The sequence below is a fragment of the Lathyrus oleraceus genome, chromosome 5 (assembly GCF_024323335.1).
Source record: "Lathyrus oleraceus cultivar Zhongwan6 chromosome 5, CAAS_Psat_ZW6_1.0, whole genome shotgun sequence".
Taxonomy (NCBI): domain Eukaryota; kingdom Viridiplantae; phylum Streptophyta; class Magnoliopsida; order Fabales; family Fabaceae; genus Lathyrus; species Lathyrus oleraceus.
Genome location: NC_066583.1, coordinates 171,703,450 through 171,730,403, shown reverse-complemented (window position 1 = coordinate 171,730,403; position 26,954 = coordinate 171,703,450). Strand labels below are relative to the sequence as shown.

General features: G+C 39.5%; 1 protein-coding gene, 2 long non-coding RNA genes and 1 other non-coding gene across 8 annotated transcripts; 2 read left to right on the top strand and 2 right to left on the bottom strand.

Moving 5' to 3' along the window:
- Positions 1–4,780: 4,780 nt before the first annotated feature.
- Positions 4,781–8,067, bottom strand: LOC127081181 (uncharacterized). Of its 5 annotated transcripts, none has more exons than XR_007788068.1 (4): positions 6,985–8,067; positions 6,177–6,890; positions 5,773–5,992; positions 4,781–5,677 (listed from the first exon to the last, which is right to left on the bottom strand). It is a non-coding gene; the product is annotated as an uncharacterized LOC127081181 (long non-coding RNA). The 5 variants fall into 5 exon arrangements; XR_007788066.1 differs by having other exon boundaries at positions 5,773–6,372; positions 6,487–6,890; XR_007788065.1 differs by having other exon boundaries at positions 5,773–6,322; positions 6,487–6,890.
- LOC127081183 (uncharacterized) lies at positions 6,802–14,322 on the top strand. The gene is made up of 2 exons (XR_007788069.1): positions 6,802–6,994; positions 13,916–14,322. It is a non-coding gene; the product is annotated as an uncharacterized LOC127081183 (long non-coding RNA).
- A 1,854-nt stretch (positions 14,323–16,176) lies between these two features.
- LOC127081180 (uncharacterized) lies at positions 16,177–25,963 on the top strand. Its single transcript, XM_051021463.1, has 2 exons — positions 16,177–25,620; positions 25,700–25,963. Exon 1 carries the CDS (start codon positions 17,217–17,219, stop codon positions 18,126–18,128), a length of 912 nt encoding a protein of 303 aa, XP_050877420.1. The 5' UTR covers positions 16,177–17,216; the 3' UTR covers positions 18,129–25,620; positions 25,700–25,963.
- On the bottom strand, positions 16,539–16,645 carry LOC127088856 (small nucleolar RNA R71). The gene has a single exon (XR_007790668.1). It is a non-coding gene; the product is annotated as a small nucleolar RNA R71 (small nucleolar RNA).
- Positions 25,964–26,954: the final 991 nt, after the last annotated feature.

Below are 26,954 nucleotides of genomic sequence, written 5' to 3'. Positions count from 1 at the left end.
AATTTTAATTAGGATTTTAGATAGAATTTCTTAATTAGAAACAAATAGGTTTGATTAAATTTAGATTGATATCACTTTAAACATTAGGATTAGAGTTCATCTTTAGGATTTAATCAATGGTTAAATTTTGACGTATTTTTGTAATTGACCATTTTGCCCTTTATGGGCTTATTTTGATATTTTGTGTTGAAAAATGCATGCTCCCCTTAGGATTAGAATTAAATCATTTCCTAATAATTGTAGGACTTAACATAGAATTTTAATCATGATTTTGATCAACTTTGACATGCTCCCTTAGGACTTCTAATCTAACTTAGAATATTCAATCAATTTCTAATGCATGATCCCTTAGGATAGTTTCTAACAATTACTAACTTCAATTAGATCCAAAAATTAGTTCCCTTCAAAACTAAAACCAAACCCCCGATTAAATTGATCAAAAGTAATTTTGATTAGTTAAATCCTTTGAACTTGTATAATTCCCCAGTCTAATTGAGTGACCAAAAGACCCTTGGTCACTTAGTAAGACTTTTCGTTCACGCTGTAGAGCTCAAGGCCTCAAGTCAAGATCTTCAATCAAGGCATCCTCAGTTATATCAAGCAGCGGATTATTCAAGCACATCAAAGGTGGAAGTCTTCAAAACTTGTTAAATCAAGGTTAGAAGAGTGTGACATGAGCCTTAAGTAATAGAGAAGGAGTGAGACTGGAGTATTCCTACCCCCATTCTGAGTATCTTTGGGTATGGGACGTATGACCCAACACTCATCGTATTCACCTCTATTCATAGACTTTAGCACGATTCTAATCATACAATTAACAAGTTTGTCTTCATAAAGCAAAAAACAACAAAAGCAAGGACTACAATCAACAACTTATCAATCATGAATCAAGTTGTACGATACGAGCCTTAAGTAATGGAGAAGGAGTGAGACTTGAGTATTCCTACCCCCATCTTGAGTATCTTTAGGTATGGAACGTATGACCAAACGCTCATCGTATTCACCTCCCTTCATAGACTTTAGTGCAATTCGAATCTAACGATTGATAAGGTCTTCATCTTCAATACAAGAAACAATTACAAAGACTCTTCTCTCTCCACTTGAAAGTTAGTGTGATTCTTATCATCTAGTAACTATCAAGTCTCTCATTCTATTCAATTCTCAATCATTCCATTCAAATCATTTCAATCTCAATCATTCATTTCTTTTGCCTCCAAACAATTTCTTTTCAGCCCAGTGGGCTGAACTACAAAAGCTATGATTTCCTCATTGCACAATGAGGGTACGTAGGCAGGAGAACCCAGTTTCTTCGCGAGCTACCCTATTTTTTAATCAATCATTCTTCATTCATTCAATCAATATCATCTTTTTGAGATCAAATATCATTGTTCCTTGGTTTCCATGTTCATCCTTTTAGGACGTTTAATGAACAGTCCATCTTTGTGAACCAAGAGTTGTTTGTACTATGTAACAAACACTTAATTCATTCTTTTTTGGTTATTCCACTACAGTGATACCATGCCTCAAGCCCTCACTCTGTTGGTTTACCTTTGCTCTTCGGTTCAGAGTTTATTCCTTCATGGATCCAAGATGTTTCTTCTCTTTGATCTCAAATTATTTGTCCCCCAACAAGTGATACATTCTCTCTTGCATCCAACAATACTTTCTTGTGGGTCTCATTCACATCCTTTTAGGACGCTTAATGAATAGTCCGCCTTGTGAACCAAGAGTTGTCCGCTCTATGCAGTCGAACACTTAATTTATTCTTTTTTCGGTTATTCCAACATGATGTTGTAGGCCCTCACGTGTTGGTTCATACCAGTTTTACTCTTGAATTCGAAGCCAGTTATCTTCGTGAGCTCCCTCGATACCATTCTATTGGTGCAAGTTATAATATCCATCATTGTATATCTCCCTTTCTCTCTTTTCGTAGTTCCGAACTACGATTGCTCTGATTTTCTCATTGCAGAATGAGAATACGTAGGCACGAGGATGCGAGTCCTTGACGAGCATACTTCTAATTCTTCCTACTTCACCTTAGGGCACCATTCATATCTGTCACAATCCATTATCTACCCTCGATCATAAATCGTCCACCTAGTGACATATTATACCTTTGACATCGAGATACACTTTCTTTGGAATTCCATACATACCCTTTTAGGACGCCTAATGAATAGTCCATTTTTGCACATAGAGTTGTTCGCGCTATGCAGTCGAACACTTAATTCCTTCTTTTTCGGCCAACCATTATAGTGATACCATGTCTTAGACCCCTCACTTGTGGTTCATGCCACCTCTATGGTACAAATTCTATTTCTCCTATGGATTCCAAGATACTTTGGCTTTCGATTTCAAACTACTTCTCTAGTCACTTATCACCAGATACTCTATTCTGTGACTTAGGTCACTTCACTCCGTTCATTTCCATGATACCTTCATAATCTACCTTCATCCACTTCATGTAATATACCTATTATTTGAGCCAAATACACTATACCTTTGTGCTCCATCTTGTACCCCTTCTTGTGAACCAAGAGCCGATTTGTTTGTCTTGTCAGACCTTGTAGCTTAGACAAACATCTCCTTACTTACTTTGCAGCCGCATTTAGGTAACCCTTTCTTTTTGGTTTTTCCAATAGGATGTTGTAGGCCCTCACATGTTAGCTTATACCATTTTTACTCGTGGGTTCACATTTTCACCCCTTGTTGGAGTTCCAATCCTTTGGTTCAGACCATACCTTTGATCACACCTTCTTTTCATCTCCCACCATTAGTTCTCTGAACTACGGAGATCTGAATTCCTCATTGCACTATGAGGATGCGTAGGCATGAGGGCCCTAATCCTCACCGAGCACTTTATCTATTTCTTTCCTTTTCCCATTCTTTGCGAGTAATCCTTAGTTAAAACTAATTCGAGCGAGAATAATCAAAATGGTTCCCATGGAGTACCATGGATGTTTGGGGTGATAATACCTTCCCCTTGCATAACCGACTTCCTTACCCAGTATATCTCTTTCCCCCGGGTTTTATCGATGTTTTCCCTTCCCTCTGGGGATAAATAAAGTTCGATGGCGACTCTGTTGTATGTTCGAGCGTGCGATACGTTCGGGTATATTTCCGCTAGCTTCACCTACTAGGGAAAGAAACAAAATAGGATTTACAACTACCAGTTACTGGGCAAAAGACTAAAAAGAGAATATATGTCACTGATTAAAGTGAACATATCAAGGATAAACTCAAAGGGAGACTATCCGTCTTCGATTAGGATGAACATATCAAGGATAGACCACCTGGGAAATGAGGAAGAATATTCGTTATATATCAAGGATAGACTGCCGGGGAAAAATAGGAATTATAACTACTGGCTACTGGGTAGAATACCAAAGAGTTAATACTCGTCACTGATTAAAGTGAACATATCAAGGATAAACTCAGAGGGGAAATGGTATTTATATCTACCAGTTACTGGGTAGAAGACCGCAAAGAAAAGAAAATTTGTCACTGGTTAAAGTGAACATATCAAGTATAGACTCTTTGGGGAATAAAATAGGGAGTACGACTACCTTTTTACTAGGTAGAAAACCAAATATGAAGAATATCCGTCACCGATTAGGATGAACATATCAAGGGTAGACTTGCTGGAGAAACGTGAAAACGAATCCGCTGGGGAAAACAAAGGAAGTAAATTACCTTTTACCAGTTACTGGGTAAAGGTAAAATACTCAACATCAAGAAGAATATTATCAGTTACTGAGTAATAAACTCTCGGGGACCAAAAGATCTATCTAGGCAATAACTAGAAAGAAACGGCCAATTAAAGACTCGACCCAATAAGGATATAACTCAGGGGGAATGGTGCCATCCAGATGATAAACTGGGGAGGAAACAGAATAATAATTGTCGTATCCCAATTTCGTTGGGATAGTCTCAAAACTTTCGTTAGACATCCCCAACCAGAGGGTATGATGCATAGACTCAAAACTTAGGGATCTTTACTTGACCAAACCTTCATGAAACCTAATCAGGTTTAGCATTATTTGTTAGTTTCCCAACCCTGAGTCCTCCTTAATTCTTCATCATTCATCGCTTGATTTCATCTGCTTCCTTCACCTATGGCGTTTCATCCGATTATTTCTTTGTCCATAACCCATGATTTGTTCATACATTGGCTATGCTGATTTCATCTAAATTACTTCCAGTGCATGGTTTGTCTCTGGTCTGGTCATTTGGTGCCCTTTGATTTATGCAACTTCATTTCTAGTTGGCTTTTGCTAAGGCATAGGGTTTCTTTTAAGACTTGTATCATCCCCACATTGTACAATGGTTTGGTCATGTTTCCTTCATTGTTTATTCATGGATCGTTGGTTCAAGTGGTAATCGTGTTCACATGATCATTTTCAATATATATATTGTGGTTCAAAAAGTCAATTTGAGTCACTCCCATACAATATCATTCAAGTCCATTCGTTCTTAAACAATCACCAAATGAAAAAAGTTCCTTTATGCCTAGATCATTTCGCATCCATACATATAAAATTACAAGTTTGACCTTTTCCTGAACAACTGACTTTCTCGATCAACCCTAACTGACTTGTCAACTAACCTACATTGCATACCATAAAAACTTAACCTAATCCATCTCCATTTTTACCTGTTTCCACTTAGATTTCTTTCGAGACAAGCTGCATTTATTTATGGCATGCCTACAAAAATTAATCAAGCCAAGACACTCTTGCTTACAACAGACATGGCTTTTATTTAAAATAGTCCAGGCAAGTCTAAGTACACATGAATAACACCATCATAAGCAAACTTACATTAGCCATAACTTATAATCCCACACCATGAAGACGTGAACCAAGAGACAACACATTTCCAAAATATGTTCACAAACCGAATTACAGTCTGCATTTACCGACCTACAGTACAACCTGCAAACCATTATTTTGATCAACAACACATGACAGACCATGGTGCAGTTACAGGATTAATATAAACCAATGAATAATACATCCGACAGAAGAAATGACTTTACATCACCGAAACAAACAGCCACTAGATAGTACATAAATACAGGTATCTTATTACACCAAAGACAAAGTAACCAGAACTGATTTAGGCCAGCTATACCCGACCGGTGAAACCTCAAAGCACAAACCATTTCTGGAAACCACCACAAAACCAGGCAACAGTCTGTGGAGGAAGTAACATTACTAGCACACGGCCTTCTCCATCTTGGAGTCTCACATGGTGACGTTATCACCATCACCGCCTACAACAATGATTCGTATTCGGGATGATTGTTAGCCATTGAATTTGCTAGAGGAATTGCTGCACCTTTGTACTATCGCTGAAGCTTTGAAGAGGCGAGGCTTGACATGGCAGTAGTGAAGCCGGTGATATTGGTGGTGGATGAGAGTTGCTCTTCATGATACTTCCAATTCCGACAAAGTGATGTTCAACCTTTGAAGTGATGTGTTTTGTGGGATTCTCCTTCTGCAGATTTTTGCAAAGAAATGGAATGTGTTGACTTCAGGAATATTTAAGGAACATATGGAAACCTTTAGAGTTTAATTACTCTTGGGCATTGGAAGGAATTGCCATAATATACTTCAAGAATTATTGGAAAACCCCAAGGATGACATTAAGCCATGAAGCCTTGATCATGCAGTCCCTAACAAAGATTGAAACGATTAGATATAGTGAAAATGATATATGTCATTCGCCATTACGTCAGGCTGGTGTTAATTAATGGTTTTAACAACTTACTGTTATATCGTAACATGATGAGGATCATTTTCATGCTGCTCCGTTATGTCGCATTGATGGCCGTGCTCATGGTAGGAGTTTTGCCATGTATTTATGCCAAGTTTGACGTTGAAGTGGTTGTTGTTGCCATAGAATAACATGTTGTCGTAATTGATAACTTTACCGTCTCACCTGCAAAATGACATCTATTACCTTCATGCTAAGTCACCAATCACATGTCCTGCAAACCAATGGCCATCAAATTGGAACGTGAGCAACATAAGCATCGGCATAACACGACAACACAAGGAGCCACGATACCAAGCAACGTCCAAACGGAAATCAAATGTTGCAGTGGTCAAAGTGCAGACACAATTATCATACGAATAGACAACAGAAACGTAGCCTTAAGAAAACAACCACACCCGAGTTGGTACACACTCTTCATCAACCATGCTCTGGCATTCGCCTCAGTATCCATAACCATATCCTGGAAATGTTTTATCCATTCCACAACAGACCGGCATGGACTGCATAGCAGCTTAATACGAGTGCAGTAACATCATGTTAGCTGCATAAACCAAGAGAAGCTTAAAATTCTGGAAGTTGTGAGGAAACGCCCTGTCATATCAGTTGACAGAAAAAGAAGACCACACTTGCAAAATAAGGAATAGTTAAGGGTCGTAAGGGGTTTGAGGATGAAATTACATAACAGTAAAAATCAAGTTTTCTTACCACAGCAAGCATACATTTTAGTGCAGTGAAGGTTTAATGAAGGAGTCAGTGGGATGGGTCACATTTTTGAAGCTTTCGCTACAGACAAAACCAAATGTTTAATATTTTCATTTTGGGACCACTTCCGTTTGGAGGACCACGCAGAATCTGTGAGAGATTTTCCCTAACGGAAAAATCTTGATCCGCTCGCCAGCTCATAGGGGGTGAAGAGGAAAGAAACCTGGTACCCAAAGGCTCTATATAAAGGCCACCAATCATTGTAAGAAAAGAGGAAAAAATCCTGTTGTTACTCTGCATAAATGCTGACCGAAATTCAAATCGAAAACCCCCATTAAAGCTCAATCAGTCCTTTGTTTCAACTCTCACTTTTATATCGAAAATCAGGGCTTGAAGAGCTTGACCTCCTGTATCACAAACAGCAGTACAACAGACGTTGGAGAGGAAGATCTAACAAACATAAACATAAAAGAAAGGAACGAAGAACAGAAAGACTGTAACCTGGAAGTTGGTAGATTCTCTTTTCCTTTAAATGTCTTCGTAGTGACCATCGAATATCTTGTTGCTTAACTTGTTGTCGTTGATTGAGCTGGATCCAAGGCTCTTTAACTTGGTTTAAACCTGTTTTTTTTGTTTCGCTGAATCATCGACCATTGGTCGGATTCTGGTTTTCGTTAGTAGAATATACGACATGATTCAAGTCCGGTTAAGTATCACCATTATTTGAGATTTAAGTAGGTTTTAGACAGGGGAGAAGAGAAGGGTGTTTATTAGGTCGATGTTTTAGGCTGACGGCGGCGCCATTGTCGGTTTCCCCACCGTCGCGCCGGTGATGCCGAAGATGGAAGACGCATCCCAGGACTTCTTATTAGAAAGTCTAAGGTGACCATTTTACATTGTTAAACTATATTTTATTTTGAAAGTGAAAGGATGCATCTAACCGTTGCCTCGTGACCGCGTTCTCATCTTTTCAAGTAGCATAGGGTAGCTAGCTGTCACCTGTGCCAGTTTCCAAAGCTGGTATACTTATCATTCTGCCATGTGGTAGTGGAAATACATTGAATCATGGCCACGTGTTTCCCTGGTGAGTCCGCCTGTGGATCGGGTAGCATAAGAGATCTTTGGGCTTCCGGACCTATCCAATCTGGTAGAGGAAATAAAGCTTTGGGCCTCACGATTTTTCATATGGGCTTCAACCTCTTATTTCACTTCTGCACCCCTGTTTTCTTGATTTACTTTTTTTTTATTTTTATGATTATTATTTTCCTAGCTTTAATTTAATCATTGTTTTTTTTAATTTATATTTCCTTTATTTATTTGTCCAGATTATTATGATTAAAGGAATATTTTCTTTTAAAAGAAAACAAATAAGTGCTCCCTTCATTACGGTTTTGGTTGTTAACTTAGGTCTTGATTAAATACTAAACATTTTAGCTAAACCCTATTAGTGTCGCAAAATCGAATTCAAAGTATTTAATTATTATACTCTTGAAAGCTGTTTCATTCAATTAAAAAAACTAAAAAAACCCCTAAATACATGAAATTAAATTCACTACCTCAAATTAATTATAAATTCAAAAATCTTTATTTTAATAATTAATCCTTGAATGAAAAGGAGAATAGTAAGCGCATGTTTCACTATCTCTCGATTATTCGAATAATTGGCGTTCGCCACTTTGCTCGAATTTTCGTCATTTAATTAAAACCCTGAAAAACTTACAAATACAAATCATTTTCCTAAATTAATGTAATACTCAAAAATATATTTAATTTCAAAACTTGGGATGAAAAAGAATATAGGAAGCGTCTGCTTCACTATTTCTCAATTACTTGAACGATTGGCGTACGCCACATCGCTTGAATTCTTATCATCCGATTAAAACCTTGACCATACAAACTCAAAGTTAGTTTCCTGCATCGAATACAACTTCTAAGAAAGATTTTTTTTTTATAAAATACATCGGGCAACAAAAGAATGGGAGGCGGTCGCCTCACCATTCCTCGAATAATTGATCGATTAGCGCTCGCCATATTGCTTGATTTTTCTTTCGACTGCCGATTAAAATACTCTAGTTTAATTTAGATAAAGGAATGAAGGGCACACGCTTTATTATTCCTTGAGTAAGCAAGTAGGAGGCGTACGCCTCACTACCGTGCATATTTGAATTCCGCAAACAAACTTTCAAAAATAATTCGAACGAAAAAGGAATAGAAGGTGTTCACCTTATTATTCCTCGAAAGAATTGAACAATTGGTGTGCACCACATTGCTCGATCTTTTGTCATTCTTCCAAAATATCTTAAACACATCAAATTTATTTGTTCTCACCCCCGTGCGATTAAAACCAATCAAACAAAACATCAAACAAATCAATTCAACTTGTCACCCCCGCGTGACCAAAACTCTTTTAAAAAAAGAACACTGTTAATCATTTCTAATGCGCACAACAAACTAGTGCTTAAGCCTCCGCCGAGAGTAGACAAGTCAACGTTTAGCCTTTAGAACGTGATCTACACAGTCGTTCATTAAAAAACACCAACCAAACCGTAGTTCCCCGAACTACGAATGCTCTGATTTCCTTATTGCACCATAAGGATACGTAGGCAGAAGATTGTTGTATCTTCGCGAGCACACTAATAAAAAAACTCCCCTTTCTCCTTCTGAGGTCTTCATCCATCACTATTATCAATTCTAATTACCCGAAGAAAGGGAATAACATTCAACTAACATTCAAATAGCAAATAAAGACTAAAAGGTTCCCGTTGAGTACAACGAACGTGAGGGGTGCTAATACCTTCCCCTCGAGTAATCGACTCCCGAACCCGAATATGGTTGTGACGACCATTATTCTATTCTTCAAAGGTTTTATCGATATTTTCCTATTCCTTCATTGGAATAAATAAAGTTTGGTGGCGACTCTGCTCGAACATAAGTTTTTTCCGCGACCATCGCGAGGAATCGTATTTTTTGAGATGCGACAGATGGCGACTTTGCTGGGGACTAGCTCCAAGCAAGAGAGAGTCAAGCCTAACTTAGTCAATTTGCTATTAATGTTAAAATACCGCTTTTTACTTGCTTATGTATATCTTGATGTACTATTTATGCTATGTAATTTATTCTGCTATTATGTTGGGTGATCTATGGTGTTTGACACATGTTGTGAGATAAGCTTCGTACCCGAGCTTTGAGAAGAACTTAGAACCCAGAGTTGTGTAGTATTGAACCAAGGGGTGTACACCTCATTGGGACAATACGAGAACTCCACCTATAGTAGATATGTTCAGAATTTCCATCATAATATGGCTAGCCCATTATTATGAGGAAACGTTGAACATGGTCCATGACTCTGGGAACCTCATCTTAAACTGAAGTCTGTCTTCATGATTGGCGATCATGTAGTATTGAACCGAAGGGTCTACACCCTGTTCGAACAATACGAGGATCCCACTTAGAGTAAACCGATTCAGAACTTCCATTTCGATGTGGCTAGCCCATTATTGCGATGGAAGACTGAACTTGGTCCATGACTCTAAGTTATTATCATGAAAACGGATAACCTTAGGAGCAATCCTTGATGTGGCCTCCAATATCTCTCTAACTTCTTTTTTCTCTTCTGTAGCTCGTAGCCACCATCGCTTATTCTTTTGGCATTCTTTCTCAACTTGTTTCAACTGCTCCTTAATGGTTTCTAGGCAGTGGTCAGCTTGTCCCATGCCTACTTTTACCTTCTTTCTCTTGTGTTCTTCCTTATCGACCTTTTCCTCAGTCGCTTCTAGCTGAGCCTTCTTCCTCTCTAGTTCCCACTTTATTTCATTTCTTTCATTTGAAACTTGCTGGAAGCTGGTCTATAGCTCTTCATTTTCTCGTCCGAGTCTTGCTATAGTAGCTCTCAACGCTTCCACTTCTTCCATGGAAACAAGGATGGGTTCTGGTGGTAGAGGTTGGGTTGGAGGATCGAGGATGAATGGTAGCTTGATCTCTTGACTTCTTCTGGTGACCCATTGATAATAGGGTTCTCTATCCCCTATGACACCCTTTCCTTTGTCTTGTCCTCTGAAGAGAACTTTTCCCCAAGCTTGAATAACCTTTCTCAACATAACAAGATCCTCCATATCATGGAACACAAAACCTTCTAATAACTGGTCATCTGGCTTGTATGTGATAGGATAACCCAAGTGCCTCACTGCTAAAACTAGATTGTAGTTAACGCACCCTTTTGACCCTATTAATGGTACATTCGGAAATTCTCCACAACTAGTAATTGTATCTCCCACATTCAAACCATGAGGATACCAAATAATGGTATTTTCAGTGAGTCCTACTAGATTTTGAGACCACTCATATCCATCCATCCCTTCAATTGTATCAACATCTTTGAACACATGAGAGACAAACCATTGGTAAAGGAGCGGTATGCAACATAACATCAATCCCCCTTTCTTCTCGAAGCGTAAGTGTAAGGTGTGATAAACATCTGCTAGGAGTGCGGGCACTGGATCTTCATTCTTAACCTTAACGGGCCAAAATACGCTAATAGCTACTGCATCAATTAACTTATCCATATTAGGAAATAACACCAATCCAAAAATGAGTAAAGCCATAATAGTATCATGGGCTTCCCACTTATGGGCTTTAGCAAAGCTTTGAGCAGTCTTCTCCAAGTACTCTTGTGGAATTCCTTGTACCTTCCCCCAAATTTTGACGTTAGGGGTTAGATCTTCGACTGGGATGTCTAATACTTTTGCCAACTCTTCGGGTTTAGGGATTTGACCTAATCCCCTATATGGTCCCTTCTTCTACTTAGGAGAGTCCAATATTCTTCTGAATTCTTCCAAAGTCGGGGCCAACTGGAAATCTCTAAAGAGGAAACTTCTGAGTGGTGGATCATAAAACGGGGCTAGTGCGGTAATAGCATCCTTTTGTACCGGTACAGACAACAAGTGTAGAATCTTCCCATATCTGAGTGCGAATGCGTCTCGACGGATGTTAGTCAACCCATCTCTGAATGCAACGAACCCCTTCACACAAAGTACTTTGGCTTTGATTTGGAATGTTTTTCTCTTTCCTGACTCCATTTGTTCTTGAATGCTTAATTAACTGAAAATTTTGAAATTCCCTGAAAATAAAAAGTCTGTAAATGATTTAGTTATGCTCATAATGAATGCAATATGATGTTTATGCAATGAAAGGGATCCAGGTCAAATCCCTAAACCCGAAGGATTGCTCCTAAGGTTATCCGTTTTTTGGGAACCTCATCTTAAACTGAAGTCCGTCTTCATGATCGGCGATCGTGTAGTATTGAACCGAAGGGTCTACACCCTGTTCGAACAATATGAGGATCCATTTCGATGTGGCTGGCCCATCATTGCGATGGAAGACTGAACTTGGTCCATGACTCTAAGTTATTATCATGAAAACGGATAACCTTAGGAGCAATGAAAGGGATCTAGGTCAAATCCCTAAACCCGAAGAGTTGGCAGAAGTATTAGACATCCCAGTCGAAGATTTAACCCCTAACATCAAAAATTGGGGGAAGGTACAAGGAATTCCACAAGAGTACTTGGAGAAGACTGCTCAAAGCTTTGCTAAAGCCCAGAAGTGGGAAGCCCATGATACTATTATGGCTTTACTCATTTTTGGATTGGTGTTATTTCCTAATATGGATAAGTTAATTGATGCAGTAGCTATTAGCGTATTTTGGCCCGTTAAGGTTAAGAATGAAGATCCAGTGCCCGCACTCCTAGCAGATGTTTATCACACCTTACACTTACGCTTCGAGAAGAAATGGGGATTGATGTTATGTTGCATACCGCTCCTTTACCAATGGTTTGTCTCTCATGTGTTCAAATATGTTGATACAATTGAAGGGATGGATGGATATGAGTGGTCTCAAAAGCTAGTAGGACTCACTGAAAATACCATTATTTGGTATCCTCATGGTTTGAATGTGGAAGATACAATTACTAGTTTTGGAGAATTTCCGGATGTACCATTAATAGGGTCAAAAGGGTGCATTAACCACAATCCAGTTTTAGCAGTGAGGCAGTTGGGTTATCCTATCACATACAAGCCAGATGACCAGTTATTAGAAGGTTTTGTGTTCCATGATATGGAGGATCTTGCTATGTTGAGAAAGGTTATTCAAGCTTGGGGAAAAGTTCGCTTCAGAGGACAAGACAAAGGAAAGGGTGTCATAGGGGATAGAGAACCCTATTATCAATGGGTCACCGGAAGAAGTCAAGAGATCAAGCTACCATTCATCATAAATCCTCCAACTCAACCTCCACCACCAGAACCCATCTCTGTCTCCATGGAAGAAGTGGAAGCGTTGAGAGCTACTATAGCAAGACTCAGACGAGAAAATGAAGAGCTACAGACCAGCTTCCAGCAAGTTTCAAATGAAAGAAATGAAATAAAGTGGGAACTAGAGAGGAAGAAGGCTCAGCTAGAAGCGACTGAGGAAAAGGTCGATAAGGAAGACACAAGAGAAAGAAGGTGAAAGTAGGCATGGGACAAGCTGACCACTGCCTAGAAACCATTAAGGAGCAGTTGAAACAAGTTGAGAAAGAATGCCAAAAGAATAAGTGATGGTGGCTACGAGCTACAAAAGAGAAAAAAGAAGTTAGAGAGATATTGGAGGCTAAGATACACGATCTCACTATCTCTTTCCACAATGTTGAGACCCAAGCTGAGCACGAGCGCCGACTTAAGGAAAGAGCCCTTGAAGCTTCTCGAGTCACACCTACGATTTGGGCCGAGAAATGTCAAGAAGCAAAAAATGCTAGACAAATTGCTCAACATTGGAAAGTTAGATTCCAGGCATTCCATCAAGACAGTGTGATATGGCTAAGGGAAAGAGAGCAAGTCATTGAGGATTACGATACCTTCAGAAGAACTATCAATTTTCTGCAAGAGGACAAAGATGGGTACCGTACAAAGCTTAACGGTTTGGTAGAATTCTGCATCTGGACGACCTAAGAAATGCCTTGGAGGTTGAGAGAGGCAGTGGAAGGATTGGACCAACATGGCATGCATCCCGTTGTAATCCATTTTGTTATGATGTGTGAGGGGATGGTGAAGAGGTTCAAGTTTGAATTAGAAGAACTCATAACTCGAAAGACCGTTGTGTGATTCTTCTGTTTTTCTTGTATTCAGTTTATACTTTCACAAAAGTTTAGTATTTGAGCTGTATCGATTTGGGCAGTTATGCCTTTGTATTCCGTACTTTAAACATTTGAATGGAGGAGGATGATCCTCATTTTTATTTCCTGACTTTATGTTTTATTTGAATGCTTAATATAACTACAATCATGATGAAAATTCCCTCGAAATAATAAATAAAAAAAGAAGGACATTTTTTCATTTGCATGCATTTACCCCATCACATATTTCAGTTCAAAAAAACTTACCCAACCTTTTGCCCTATATCCAGTAACACTGACTAATCAACACCGATACGAGATGCGAAGCAACTATAAGATGACGTTAGAGCAAGTGGAGGCTAACCAAGTTACCATGAGGACAGACATCAATGCGATCTAAGAGAAAATGGATCAACTATTAGAAATAATGCTCGCAATCACCCAAAGATAGAGGGTTGTGGATGCAGAAGCTGGGGCAAGGAGGAATGATAGCACATCAGGATTAGTCCAACAAGACGAGAGCTTCATCCACGCCAAGAAGAGTCTGGTTCATATACCAGTAGGAGGCAAAGGGGATGGGGATCGTGCAGAGCCTTTTGAGGCGCCTGCTCATTATGGGTCTGAAATGGGAGATGACCCGTACGACGCTTTCTATGTGTGATAATGCGAAAATACATCGTATTATTGCCTTGATTTACACTCAAATATCGTACCACTTTTGTTTATATTCTGATTATTCCGCAAGTATTTGAGTTATTTTTGCAGGTATTTCAATCACCATGCACAAATGAGCAAAGTGTAGAAAAGGAAGAAAAAGAAGAAGAAAAGGAAGCGAAAGCAGCAGAAAAAGAGAAAGCAGCATAACACAAAAATTATTGATGTGACAACCGTCACAAAGCGTATGACGACCGGCACGCCCAGCCTGTGACGACCGTCACAGGCCCATGACGAACGTCACATGGCCAAAATCAACGCCTTGAAGCAGTCAACAGAAGAAACCAAACGTGCCTAAATTCTCGCAACATAACCACTTTCCCATGGATTCCTCACTCAACTGAGTCATCCTTGTTTGTCTCAACTGCCATGACCTACCAGGAATATAAAAAGGACGGAGGTTGGGAAAGAGGGGACGTTTAATTTTTCTCTGCAATTTATTTTCTACAGCAATTCAACTTTTAGTGTTATTTTCCTTCAGCAACACTGTTTCTTTTACCGCAATTCAGTTACCATTCCGTTTACAGTTTCCGTTTTCCCCTTCCCTTTCCGTTTTTCAGTTAGCCAAAGTAGTAGTTTCCTACACTGGGGAACTACTATAATTTATTTGATTTAGATTTAGCAATTGTTTCATAGAAGCAGAATCCTACCAACCTGTGGAGGACTGCTCAAGTACTTCAAGATTCGACGTACTCTATTTATCCAATTGCCAGGTTTTTATTCAATTATTATTATTATTGCTCTATTATTGTTATAATTATGTTTGCTGCACTGTTAATTTGTTTATGCTCGTTTGTGTTTGCGCTATTTAACATGTCTGGCTAAACTACCGGTATCGGTATGTAACAATTTAATTAGACGGGATTTAATAATAATCGGTGAAAAACTTCTTATCTCAAACAATCTTTTCGGTTGTAGTTTTTAATTTAAATTTAATTAACTTTGTCACAAGAGTGAGAAGTTATTTAATACGATTTTGCCACGAGAGTGGGAAATTAACTAAGGGGTGAGAACCGACAATCGCGAGAGCGTGAGGGTCGAACTGGATAGTAAAAACTAGGCATTGATTTTAAAAACAGCGAGAGCACTTTAAAAGCAATTAGAACTTATCTATTTTCAAAAAGTATTTTTTAACTTCAAATGGGACAGCGAGAGCGTACATTTTGACTTAAAGGTATAGGCCGAATCAACAATCACGAGAGTGTGAGATAAAGCCTTTTAAATAAGTATTTTCTACTGAAAGATATTTGGTACTTAAATTATACACCGGTGACCTATCGAATCCCTGACTATTAATGCGTTGCATACTGATTCCTCCTATTAATACTTTCTTAAAACTCAACTTTCCTTAGATTTAATTTTCTTCAACCAATCTTCTAAAAATCATTCCCTTAGCTAAACATAGTAACGTCAGTAGCATTAGTTTGACGATCGGTCCCTGTGAGTTCGATATCTTTTAAAACTAAAACGACTGGACTGTGCACTTGTAGTCAAGTACCCGATAGACTATATTCTATATACAGTCACCAGACGTATCAAGTTTTCGGCGCCATTGCCGGGGACCTAATTTAGTCAAATAATGTGATTCTTTCGTTGCACGGTATAGACTAAGGTAAAAATAAAAACTAATCTCCTTTCCCTTATTTCCCCCGATTGTATGCCAAGTACTCGCTCACAAGGCGATAACTTAGCACCGCCAATCGCTGAACTAGAGCATTTCTTATATATAAGACGCCGGATACTATAGTACCAACAAAGGTACGATATTCCCGATATTTTCTTTCCTACTGCTAAACAAGACAAAAAACCAACCATGGTTGAAGAAGGACCACAAAATTGTCCTCTTAAGTTCTACGCTACCCCGTCCCAACAAGAACCTCACAGCAGCATTGCTGCCCCTGCTATCAATCGAAATGATTTTGAGCTGAAACCCTCATTATTTTCAGCCGTCCAATAACATCAATTTGCTGGAAATCCTACGGACGACCCTAATGAACACCTGACCAAGTTTTGCAGTACGCAGACACTGTAAAGGCGAATGATGTATCTCAAGATGCGATAAGACTATGCCTCTTTCCTTTATCACTAAGAGACAAAGCTTGGGCTTGGTTGCAATCCTTGCCATCCAACTCAGTTACAACATGGGAAGAACTGAAGAACGTTTTCTTATCCTGATATTTTCCGCCGAGCAAAACTGCTATGCTGAGAGCTCAAATCAATGGATTTCGACAAAAAGATGTAAAATCTCTCTACGACGCGTGGGAGAGATACAAAGACATGATGAGGATATGTCCACATCACGGTCTCGAAGACTGGGTGATCATTCACACATTTTACAATGGGCTTCTGTATAACACAAGATTGACAGTAGATGCTGCCGCAGGCGGTGCACTTATGGACAAGCCATACAACGAAGTCTATCAACTCATTGAAAACATGGCCCAAAACCATTGTCAATGGGGAGGTGAAAGAACTCCAGTAGAAAAGTCCCAAACAAAAAGTGGAATGTACGAAATCAGTAGCCTTGACCATGTACATGCCAAGGTAGATGCCCTTGTTCAAAAGTTGGACAACTTGACCATACCACCCGCAACCACCGTGGTTGTCGTGACTCCAAACTGTGAATTATGTGGAAACCCTTGACACACTGCACCAGAATGTCAGATATTAGCAGGAGTCCCAATCGATCAAGTGAATTATGCACAAGGAAATCCTTATTCGAATACCTACAACCCAGGTTGGAAAAACCATCCTAATTTTTCGTATAAGAATAACAACGCCCTATATGCACCTGGCTAAGCACCAGCTGTTCCGCCTGGATATCAAAAGCCATCTAATAATGCTCCTAACATGCCTAGGAAGTCAAACCTATAATTAATGATGGAAAGATTCATAGCTACCCAAGCTCAAACAAACAAAGACTTCTTGAACCAAAACATACATACCAGCGAGCAACTTAAACAACTAGCGAGCAAAGTAGACGCCTTAGCCACCCACAATAAAATGCTTGAAACGCAGATTTCACAAGTGGATCAACAACAAGCATCTACTGCCGCTCCCGCTGGAACATTTCCTGGACAACCGCAACCTAATCCAAAAGGACATGCAAATGCCGTTATACTGAGGAGTGGAAAAGAAATAGACGGACCCGTAGATCCAAGACTCCAAAACCCTGCCATGTACCAAAAACCAGACAAAACCACAACTGAGCAGGTAATTGAACCGAAGGAAATGGAAGATAATACCCGAGAGGCCGAAGAGAAAGAAAAACCTTATGTGCCTCCACCACCCTATAAACCACCCATTCTGTATCCTCAAAGACTCGCAAGTTCTAAAACTGCAGGGCAATTTAGGAAATTTGTTGAACTTCTGAAGCAACTAAACATTACAATTCCCTTTACAGAAGCCATCATAGAAATGCCCTCATATGCCAAATTTCTTAAGGAGATCCTATCCAATAAGAAAAAGATTGAGGATAATGAAACAATTACACATACTGCTGAGTGTAGCGCAATAATCCAAAATAACATGCCTCCCAAACTAAAAGACCCAGGTAGTTTTTCCATACCCTGTGTCATCGGAAAATTCGTCATAGACAAAGCTCTATGTGATCTAGGAGCCAACATTAGTGTAATGCCCCTAACCATCTATAAAAGGCTCAATATGGGAGAACTAAGACCAACCAAGATGTCTGCTCAATTAGTTGACCGCTCAATCAAATATCTTGTCGGTATCCTAGAGAATGTCCCCGTACATGTAGGACAATTTTACATTTCTACAGACTCATAATCATGGACATCAAAGAAGATGCCAATACACCTATTATATTAGGAAGGCCATTCTTGGCTACCGCCGGAGCCATAATAGACGTAAAGAGAGGTAAGATAACATTCGAAGTTGGAGAGGAAAAGGTTGAATTCATCTTGACACAATTCTTACAAGCGCTAGCTATAGACGATACCTGTTATCTACTTGATGTCATAGACGAGTGCGTAAGAGAGATGGAGATGCAAGAAACCACATACTCTGATATAATGAAAATCCAAATCCCTTCAATATTTGAAGATGATAATTGGCATGAACCATACCAAAATGACAGTGTAAGCGAATGCTTAGCACTTACGCCCAACCATATGCCATGCCCAAAGAAACCTGACTTGGAATTAAAAGCACTACCAAATAACCTAAGATACGAATTCCTAGACACTGAACTCAAAAGACCAGTAATAGTCAACGCTGACTTGGGACAGATGGAAACTGAAAAGTTACTAGATGTCTTAAGAAAATATCCAACTGCGTTAGGATACAACATCACCGACCTAAAAGGGATAAGTCCTTCTATCTGTATGCATCGCATTATGCTGGAGGAAGATTGTAAAACCTCTAGAGAACACCAGAGAAGGATCAACCCAATCTTAAGTACGGTAGTCAAGGATGAAGTAAAGAAGTTACTAGATGTTGGAATCATATACCCGATCTCCGATAGTCAATAGGTTAGCCCCGTTTATGTAGTACCCAAGAAAGGGGGTGTTACAGTTGTTAAGAATGAGAAGGGCGAATCTATAGCACAAAGAGTTGTGACCGGAAGTAGAATGTGCATCGATTATAGAAAACTAAACAAAGCCACTCAGAAAGATCATTTTCCTCTACCTTTCATTGACCAAATGCTTGAACGATTGGCTAAGCATTCCCACTTATGCTATCTAGACGGTTATTCAGGATTATTTCAAATTCCAATCCATCCTGACGACCAAGAAAAGACAAGCTTCACGTGCCCTTATGGTACATTCGCTTACCGACGAATGCCATTTGGATTATGCAACGCTCCCGCAACATTCCAAAGATGCATGATGGCAATCTTCGCTGATTTTATAGACGACATTATGGAAGTCTTTATGGACGACTTTTCTGTTTGTGGGCAGAGCTTCGAAGGATGTCTATCAAACCTCGAAATGGTACTTGAAAGATGCGTAAAGGTGAATCTCGTTTTGAATTGGGAGAAATGCCACTTCATGGTTCAACAAGGAATCGTGTTAGGTCACGTAGTATCTGATAAAGGAATTGAAGTAGACAAAGCCAAGATCGAAATCATAGAGAACCTTCAACCTCCAAAAACCGTATGAGAAATACGAAGCTTTTTAGGACACGCCGGTTTCTACCGATGTTTTATCAAAGATTTATCGAAAATTACCAAGCCACTTACATGTTTATTAATGAAAGACGCTGATTTTATCTTTGATGAAAAATGTTTAACAGTGTTCAACCAATTAAAAACATCTTTAATCACCGCACCCATAATGCAACCACCTGACTGGAGATTACCTTTCGAAATCATGTGTGATGCGAGTGATTACGCCGTAGGCGCAGTACTAGGACAAAGAAAGGATAAGAAACTTGATGCTATCTACTACGCAAGTAGAACACTAGATCCAGCCCAAATGAACTACGCCACCACTGAAAAGGAACTTTTAGCCGTTGTGTTCGCCTTGGACAAATTCCATTCCTACTTAGTAGGGGATAAAATCATTATCTATACTGAACACACCGCTATTAGATATCTGTTAAGTAAGAAGGATGCCAAACCAAGACTTTTAAGATGGATCTTACTCTTACAAGAATTTGACTTAGAGATAAAAGATAAGAAGGGTACTGAAAACGTAGTAGCAGACCACTTATCACGAATCGAAGGGAATAAACCTGAAAAAATTCCAATCAATGACGATTTCCCTTACGAATGACTCATAGCCCAAATGGAAAGTGACATGTCTAAACTAACAATAAATGATATCGAAATAGAAGAATCCGTGGAAGAAATTCATACGAATGTAACTCTGCCATGGTATGCTGATTTTGTCAACTACCTAGCTGTTGGAGTACTTCCATCGGACCTATCTTACCAATAAAGGAAGAAATTCTTTCATGATCTAAAACAATACTACTGGGATGAACCTCTGCTTTTTAAAAGAGGTACCGACTGTATTTTCTATCAATGTGTTCCTGAGGATGAAATAGACGACATAATCTCTCATTTCCATTCCGCTCCCTATGGTGGGCACGCAAGTACTTCAAAAACCTGTACTAAGATCCTATAATCGGGCCTCTTTTGGCCTACTATATGGAAAGATGTCCATAATACGGTTATAAAATGAGACCGATGCCAACACACTGGTAACATCTCAAGATGCGATGAAATCCCACAAACAGGAATCTTAGAAGTGGAAGTCTTCGATGTGTGGGGGATTGACTTCATGGGACCATTCCCATCTTCTTTTGGTAATAAGTACATACTCGTTGCTGTCGATTATGTTTCAAAATGGATCAAGGTTGTAGCTTCTCCGATAAATGACACACGAGTAGTGATTAAGTTGTTCAAGAACATCATCTTTCCTAGATTCGATGTGCCAAAACTAGTAGTTAGTGATGGTGGCTCACATTTCATATCCAATATCTTTGGAAAACTTCTTCTGAAGTATGGAGTTCGACACCGTGTAGCAACACCTTATCACCCACAAACCAGTGGGCAAGTCGAAGTTTTGAATCGAGAGATCAAACAGATTCTAGAAAAGACTGTCGGAATATCCAGAAAAGACTGGTCATCTAAACTAAACGAAGCTCTGTGGGCCTACAGGACAGCTTGTAAAACCCCAATAGGGACCACACCCTTTAAATTAGTCTATGATAAATCATGTCATCTCCCTGTGGAATTAGAACACAAAGCTTACTGGGCAATTAAGACCCTAAGTATAAATTATACTTCCGCAGGTGAGAAACGAATTTTGGACATTCACGAATTGGAAGAACTTCGACTAGACGCCTATGAGAATGCTAGGATATATAAAGAGCGGACCAAAAAATGGCATGACAAACGTATATCTAGGAAAGAGTTTAATGTCAACGACATAGTACTACTATTTAATTCGAGACTTAAGCTTTTTCCGGGAAAACTTAAATCTCGCTGGTCAGGTCCTTTCGAAATCACAAAAGTCCTTAAAAGCGGTACGATAGAAATCAAAGGTCGGAATAGTGAACCATTTATGGTAAACGGACAGCGATTAAAACATTATCATAATATTGACAATAGAGACTATTCAAATAGTCTAAGACTTATAGAGCTGCCTGCTCAACCCCAAAATTAGTACATCGCAACGTTATTGTCGAACTTACGACATTAAACAAAGTGCTTAGCGGGAGACAACCCGCCTTTTCTTTTACTTGTTATCTTTGTTACTAAGTATTTTCCTTCTTTGACTTTCATTTGTATTTTTTTCTCCCCTTCCTTGATTCTATGCAGTAATACTTGTTGCTTCTAGTTACTAACTTAGAAACATTGGATACTGATTAACAGGCGAATTTATAACTAGTTAGTCACTAACTTTCATCATGCAACCAGTAGACACAGTTTTCAGAGGCAGAGTTCAGAGAAGGCTCTATGATTATTTAGCTCAAAAGGATATCGCTTTATCCATATATTATGATGAAGCTACCATGGATAGGTTAGGTATCTGAGACAACATCTTATTTATGTTTAACCAGCTAGGATGGGAGAATGCTGCTATTAAGAGAAGGTTTGTCACTTACCGTGAACTCACCCTAGAATTCCTTAGCTCCCTAGTTTACAACCCCGAGCATGGTTACGGACTTAACAAAGGGTTGATTTCCTTTAGGCTGTTTAGCATGGACTTCACTTATAACCGTAGAGACCTTGCTGACCTCCTAGGATTTCCTAGTGTCCCATTTGTTTTCGCTACCCGCCAAGAGGAATTAATCGATGACATCGACCTATATTACTTTTGTGGTAGTTTAACTGGAGACTACCACCCTAACCCAAATGAGATACACTCCCAAATGATCCACAACCCTGCTATCCGCTACTTCCATAAAATACTAGCCCACACCCTATTTGGAAAGGAAGCGAACAACACCATACTGTCACGAGATGAACTTTTCATCTTACTCCGCATCGACCAAGGTCGACATGTCAATGTTGTGAGATTTATGATGGAGAGATTCATTCACCTTACAAATAACAATCGCACCCCAATCATAATAGGCGGCCTAGTAACCATGATAGCTGATGCCATTGGACTTAGACGCCCACTCTACGAGCATGTACCATTTGGACACATCCGACATATGGACATTGAATTTTGCTTTGACTGTAGAATCATAGGAAACCTTGGCCCAAATACTTTTGATTACCTAATTAACAACGAAGTTGTCCGACTATTTACCCTGCCTAACCATGAGAGAACAAGTGTTCATAACCGAAATAACTGGCTTTATGATTTAGATCACCTTCACCTCCTGAGACACCGCCTATATATGAGTATGTAAATGACCCTATCCATGTTGATGAATCTGACCCTGAAACCCCTCAAAACTACTATAACATAGATGAACCGGAACTTCCATCCTATGCAGATAATCTAGCCATGCTTCTTACCCATCTGGATGATTTCCATACTGACATTACCGCTGTGAAAGAAGAAATAAAGATCATGCGCCTTGATGTCTTAGGCCTAATGGATGTAGCTGTCGAACAGTTTGATCACTTGAACCAGGTTGTAGCTGCATTGGGGCAGAACCGTGGTTGATTTCACTGACCACTGATCTTTCCTACTCACACTAAGCAATGAGGACACTGCTATATTTTGGTGTCGGGAGGGAGCACATTTTTATTGCTTTTATTCATTGCTTTTATTTATCACTTTTATCGTTATTATTTCTTTTAATATTACATTTAACTTTAATCTTTTAATTTAATAACATTGCTATTTATTTATTTATGCTTCTACAATGAATTCTATTTTTCAGTCATTTTATTATACTTTATTATACTGCTGCTACATTTAATGAAAAATTTGTGAACGAGCATGTGACGATCGTCACATGTACTGTGACACCCACCACACAGGCGTGACGCCCGTCACGGATCCACCACGCCCGTCACACATAATGCAGATGACCGTTACATATTGATGATCGTTGTAGACGACCGTTACGCAACCGTTATGCGTGACGACCGTAACAGGCCCGTGACGACCATCACGAAAACAGAGGGCGTGCCTATAAAAACAGGCGCACTTCCTCTTTTCTTCCTCATCAAATCATCCTAATCTCCTACTCACACCACTCTTCTCTCCATTAACCAATTCTTTACATCCTTTTAAGCGAGAAACGTGTAACTCGCAAAATCCATCTCTCCCACCAACACCTATATTTTCATAAACCACACTAATGACCCGTCAAAAGAGAGCTGCTCCCGACCTCTCAACTGTCGTATTCAGAAATGGAGAAGCCGACGAGCGCCAAAGAGACACCTACCTCAAATTTTATCAACGTTCAGTCCAAGCTACGAGGTATGTCGATAACGAATGTCTGACGGAGCTGGGACTTTTAGATGGCGTGGGTTGGATGCTGACCGACTCCAACTTGACACGACTTTGCACCACACCACAACCAACTTACGAGGCGCTAAACTTGGAATTCCTAAGTTTCTTCTCCTACATTACCCCCATGGCGCAACTCAGTTTCTCATCGGAGTCGCCATATTCAGAATGTTCGATACCGAGTATTCCCTAAACCAAACTCAAATAGCGTGAATGCTAGTTTTTCGACATGGAGAGGGAGTTCACTGCTGTATCCCTGACGGATGGTCAGAAATAGCATTTGGAGTATGGCATAACCTTACCAACATGAACGCCACAAGCTGAGATACGCTCAACGCAACTTACATTCACAACCCAGCTATAAGATATTTCCACCGAGTCCTAGGGCACACGGTTTTCGGAAGAGTCAACAATCACAAGGTAAACTCCAAGGAACTCTTCTTTCTTCACTGTGTGTTCACCCCGATTGCGTTCAATGCCATTCCATTCCTATTGCACAACATTCAGGCTGCATGCATGAGAGGCAGCCAAGCGTTCTATTTTGGGGGAGTCATCACCTCCATAGCACTAGGCCTGAATTTGAGGGATAGGCTCGCCGACTTGCCAGCCTTGCCAGCCGAGTTCCTCGACATCGACTATTGTCGTTCATCACACCTCATCAAGGCCAGAGACGACGGGAAGTATCATCCTATGGTTAGAAACAAGATAGTTCGAAGCATCATCATGCCCAACAGAAATCGTACAGATCCGCAGAATATGGCAAATTGGATTTTTGATCTGAACGCCCCTGAGGCAAATGAAGGAGATCCTGATAATGAAGCAGATGAAGTCGAGGAGGAACTTAACCGAGGCATGCCATAGCCACCTCCTGAGTATGTTGCAGAGACATCTTCCTGAGGCCAGTGAAGAAATGAGCGAAAACCCGCCACCAGGGAAAACATCTACGCTGAGATGTTACGACACAAACAGAGGATGGAAGAACGCCAGACATAAATGATGCAAATAATCCAGCAGATACAGCGGGATCAACATGACTATGCAAACTGGCACGACCAGGGGATGGCGGAGCTTTCAGACCAGATGAGTGCCTTGACACATCGCGTTGATGCCATCCAGGAGTACATTCAGCATGTAGGATTAGATCCTACCCAGCGAGGAAGAGGTGAGCGTGCACGAGCAAGAGCCAGAGCACGCAGAGGCCAACAGCGTGACGACGAGTAGCAATCTTCTTGTTTCTTCCCTTGTGCTTTATATTGTCGCATTGAGGACAATGCTTTGTTCAAATGTGGGAGGAAATCCTTATCTTTCCTTTACTTGTTTCTATTTTTAGCCAATACAATTTTTTTGCTTGTCTTTATTAAATCGTTACCATCATTCATTCATGGGTTAAATACACTTTACCCCCCTGTAATGTTAGCGAGTTTAGGGTTACCCCCCTGGTAAAGTTATTTTTTCAATACCCCCCTTATGTTATGTAGATTCCTTCATAGAACCCCCTAATATCCAGGTGGCATGGAATCTTGGTTTTTTATTTCAGACGTGGCTTTTTAATTTTTTTATTTTCACATGTGAATCTTCATTAGGTCTCCAGCATGGCATAAACTAGAAATTAGGGTTCCAAATCCATCCCTCTCTCTCTTCGTGAAATCCATCCCTATCCCAAATCCATCCCTCTCTCTCTTCGTGAAATCCATCCCTACCCCAAATCCATCCCTCTCTTCATCTTCGTCCGTGTCCCCTTCATCTGGGTTATGGGTGGCAGCAAGGCATCTTCCACGAGTGAAGTTGGAAACGACTTACCAAGATGTGGATGCAATGAAACCATGAAGTTGTTGGTCTCCAAGTCAATTGAAAACCCCGGTCGCAAATTTTGGAAATGCAGGAATAATATGGTGAGCAATTTTGAAGCATTTTATTATTTTGAGTTTGATTTCGAAATTAATTGTTGGTGGTGTTTGTCTCAAATTGCAGAATGGGTGCGGTTTATTTTTGTGGGATGATTTGGTCAGTGAGTTTGCAGTGAAAGAAACCAATCCGTCCGGATGCCGCCAATGTGAAGTCAACAAGGCTTATTTGATTGAATTTGCTAAAGAGATTGTTGAGGAGATAGATTGCAGAGTCGGAAAGCTTAACAAGTTAGAAAAACTGAAGAAAAAGATTGCAATGGAAAAGAGGAAAAATTTATGGTTAATGTTTGTAATTGGTCTGTCATGGATGTTGATAGCAGCTATGGTTAAGTTAGTCTAATGAGTCTGTCATGTAATTGTTATGTCATTAGTGTTTTTCAGCAATGTAATGTTGAACTTGTAATGTGTTCATCAATGAAATGTAATCTGTTCATCAATCTTAAACTGTCAGTGCAGCATCATTATTTGATTAAACTTTCAGCATTCAATCTACCAATAATGACAGAAAAAAGTTATATCATAATGAAAGAGCAAAATTGCAAAATCATCAGAAAACTACAGAACAATTTTATAGTCAGTAATTCTAAAGAAAATATGACATAGTAAACATATAAATAAATTGAAATATATTAATGTAGTCTATCTCTTAAACTTTTTCAGTGCAGAATTCAAGGTGAATGTAATTAAATACTTTGGCTTTTTCTTTAGGTCCTGCAGAATTCATGGTTTTGTTGTAAGATTAGTGCACAGACTAGCCATGGCTCTCTGCAGAATTCATGGTTTATGAAAAACAAGAAAAAAATGTGACAGACTAGCCATTGTGTTTTATAGACAATACACACCAATAATGTTAAACTGATACATTAGAATTGATCATCACAGTAAGTGCATATGTTTGTTACAAAAGGATTACAAAATACATGTCTTCAAAGATCAGTTGGCATTACAAAAGAGTTTTCCAAAAGGATTACAAAATACATAGCAGAAACATAATAATCAGTCCCTCATTTTGAAGTGGGTATGTCTTCATTTTCTGGTAGGGTAATTGGTTTGTCACTAGATATTCCTTCACCTGTTATGGGTCTTTTAAACCAACTCAACTTGATCCTCTCACTTTGCCTTCTTTTGATGATAGGTTTTTTTTCAACCCTTTTTCTGGATTGTTTTGTGATTGAGGCAGCCACACTAGATCCTGTTTGACTCATAATAGTTGGAACAGGCATATCAGTTGGAGGCTGTGGATCAGTTGGAACAGGCACATTTGTTGGAACAGTCATATCAGTTGCAGTTGGGGCAGGCATATCAGATGCAGTTGGCAT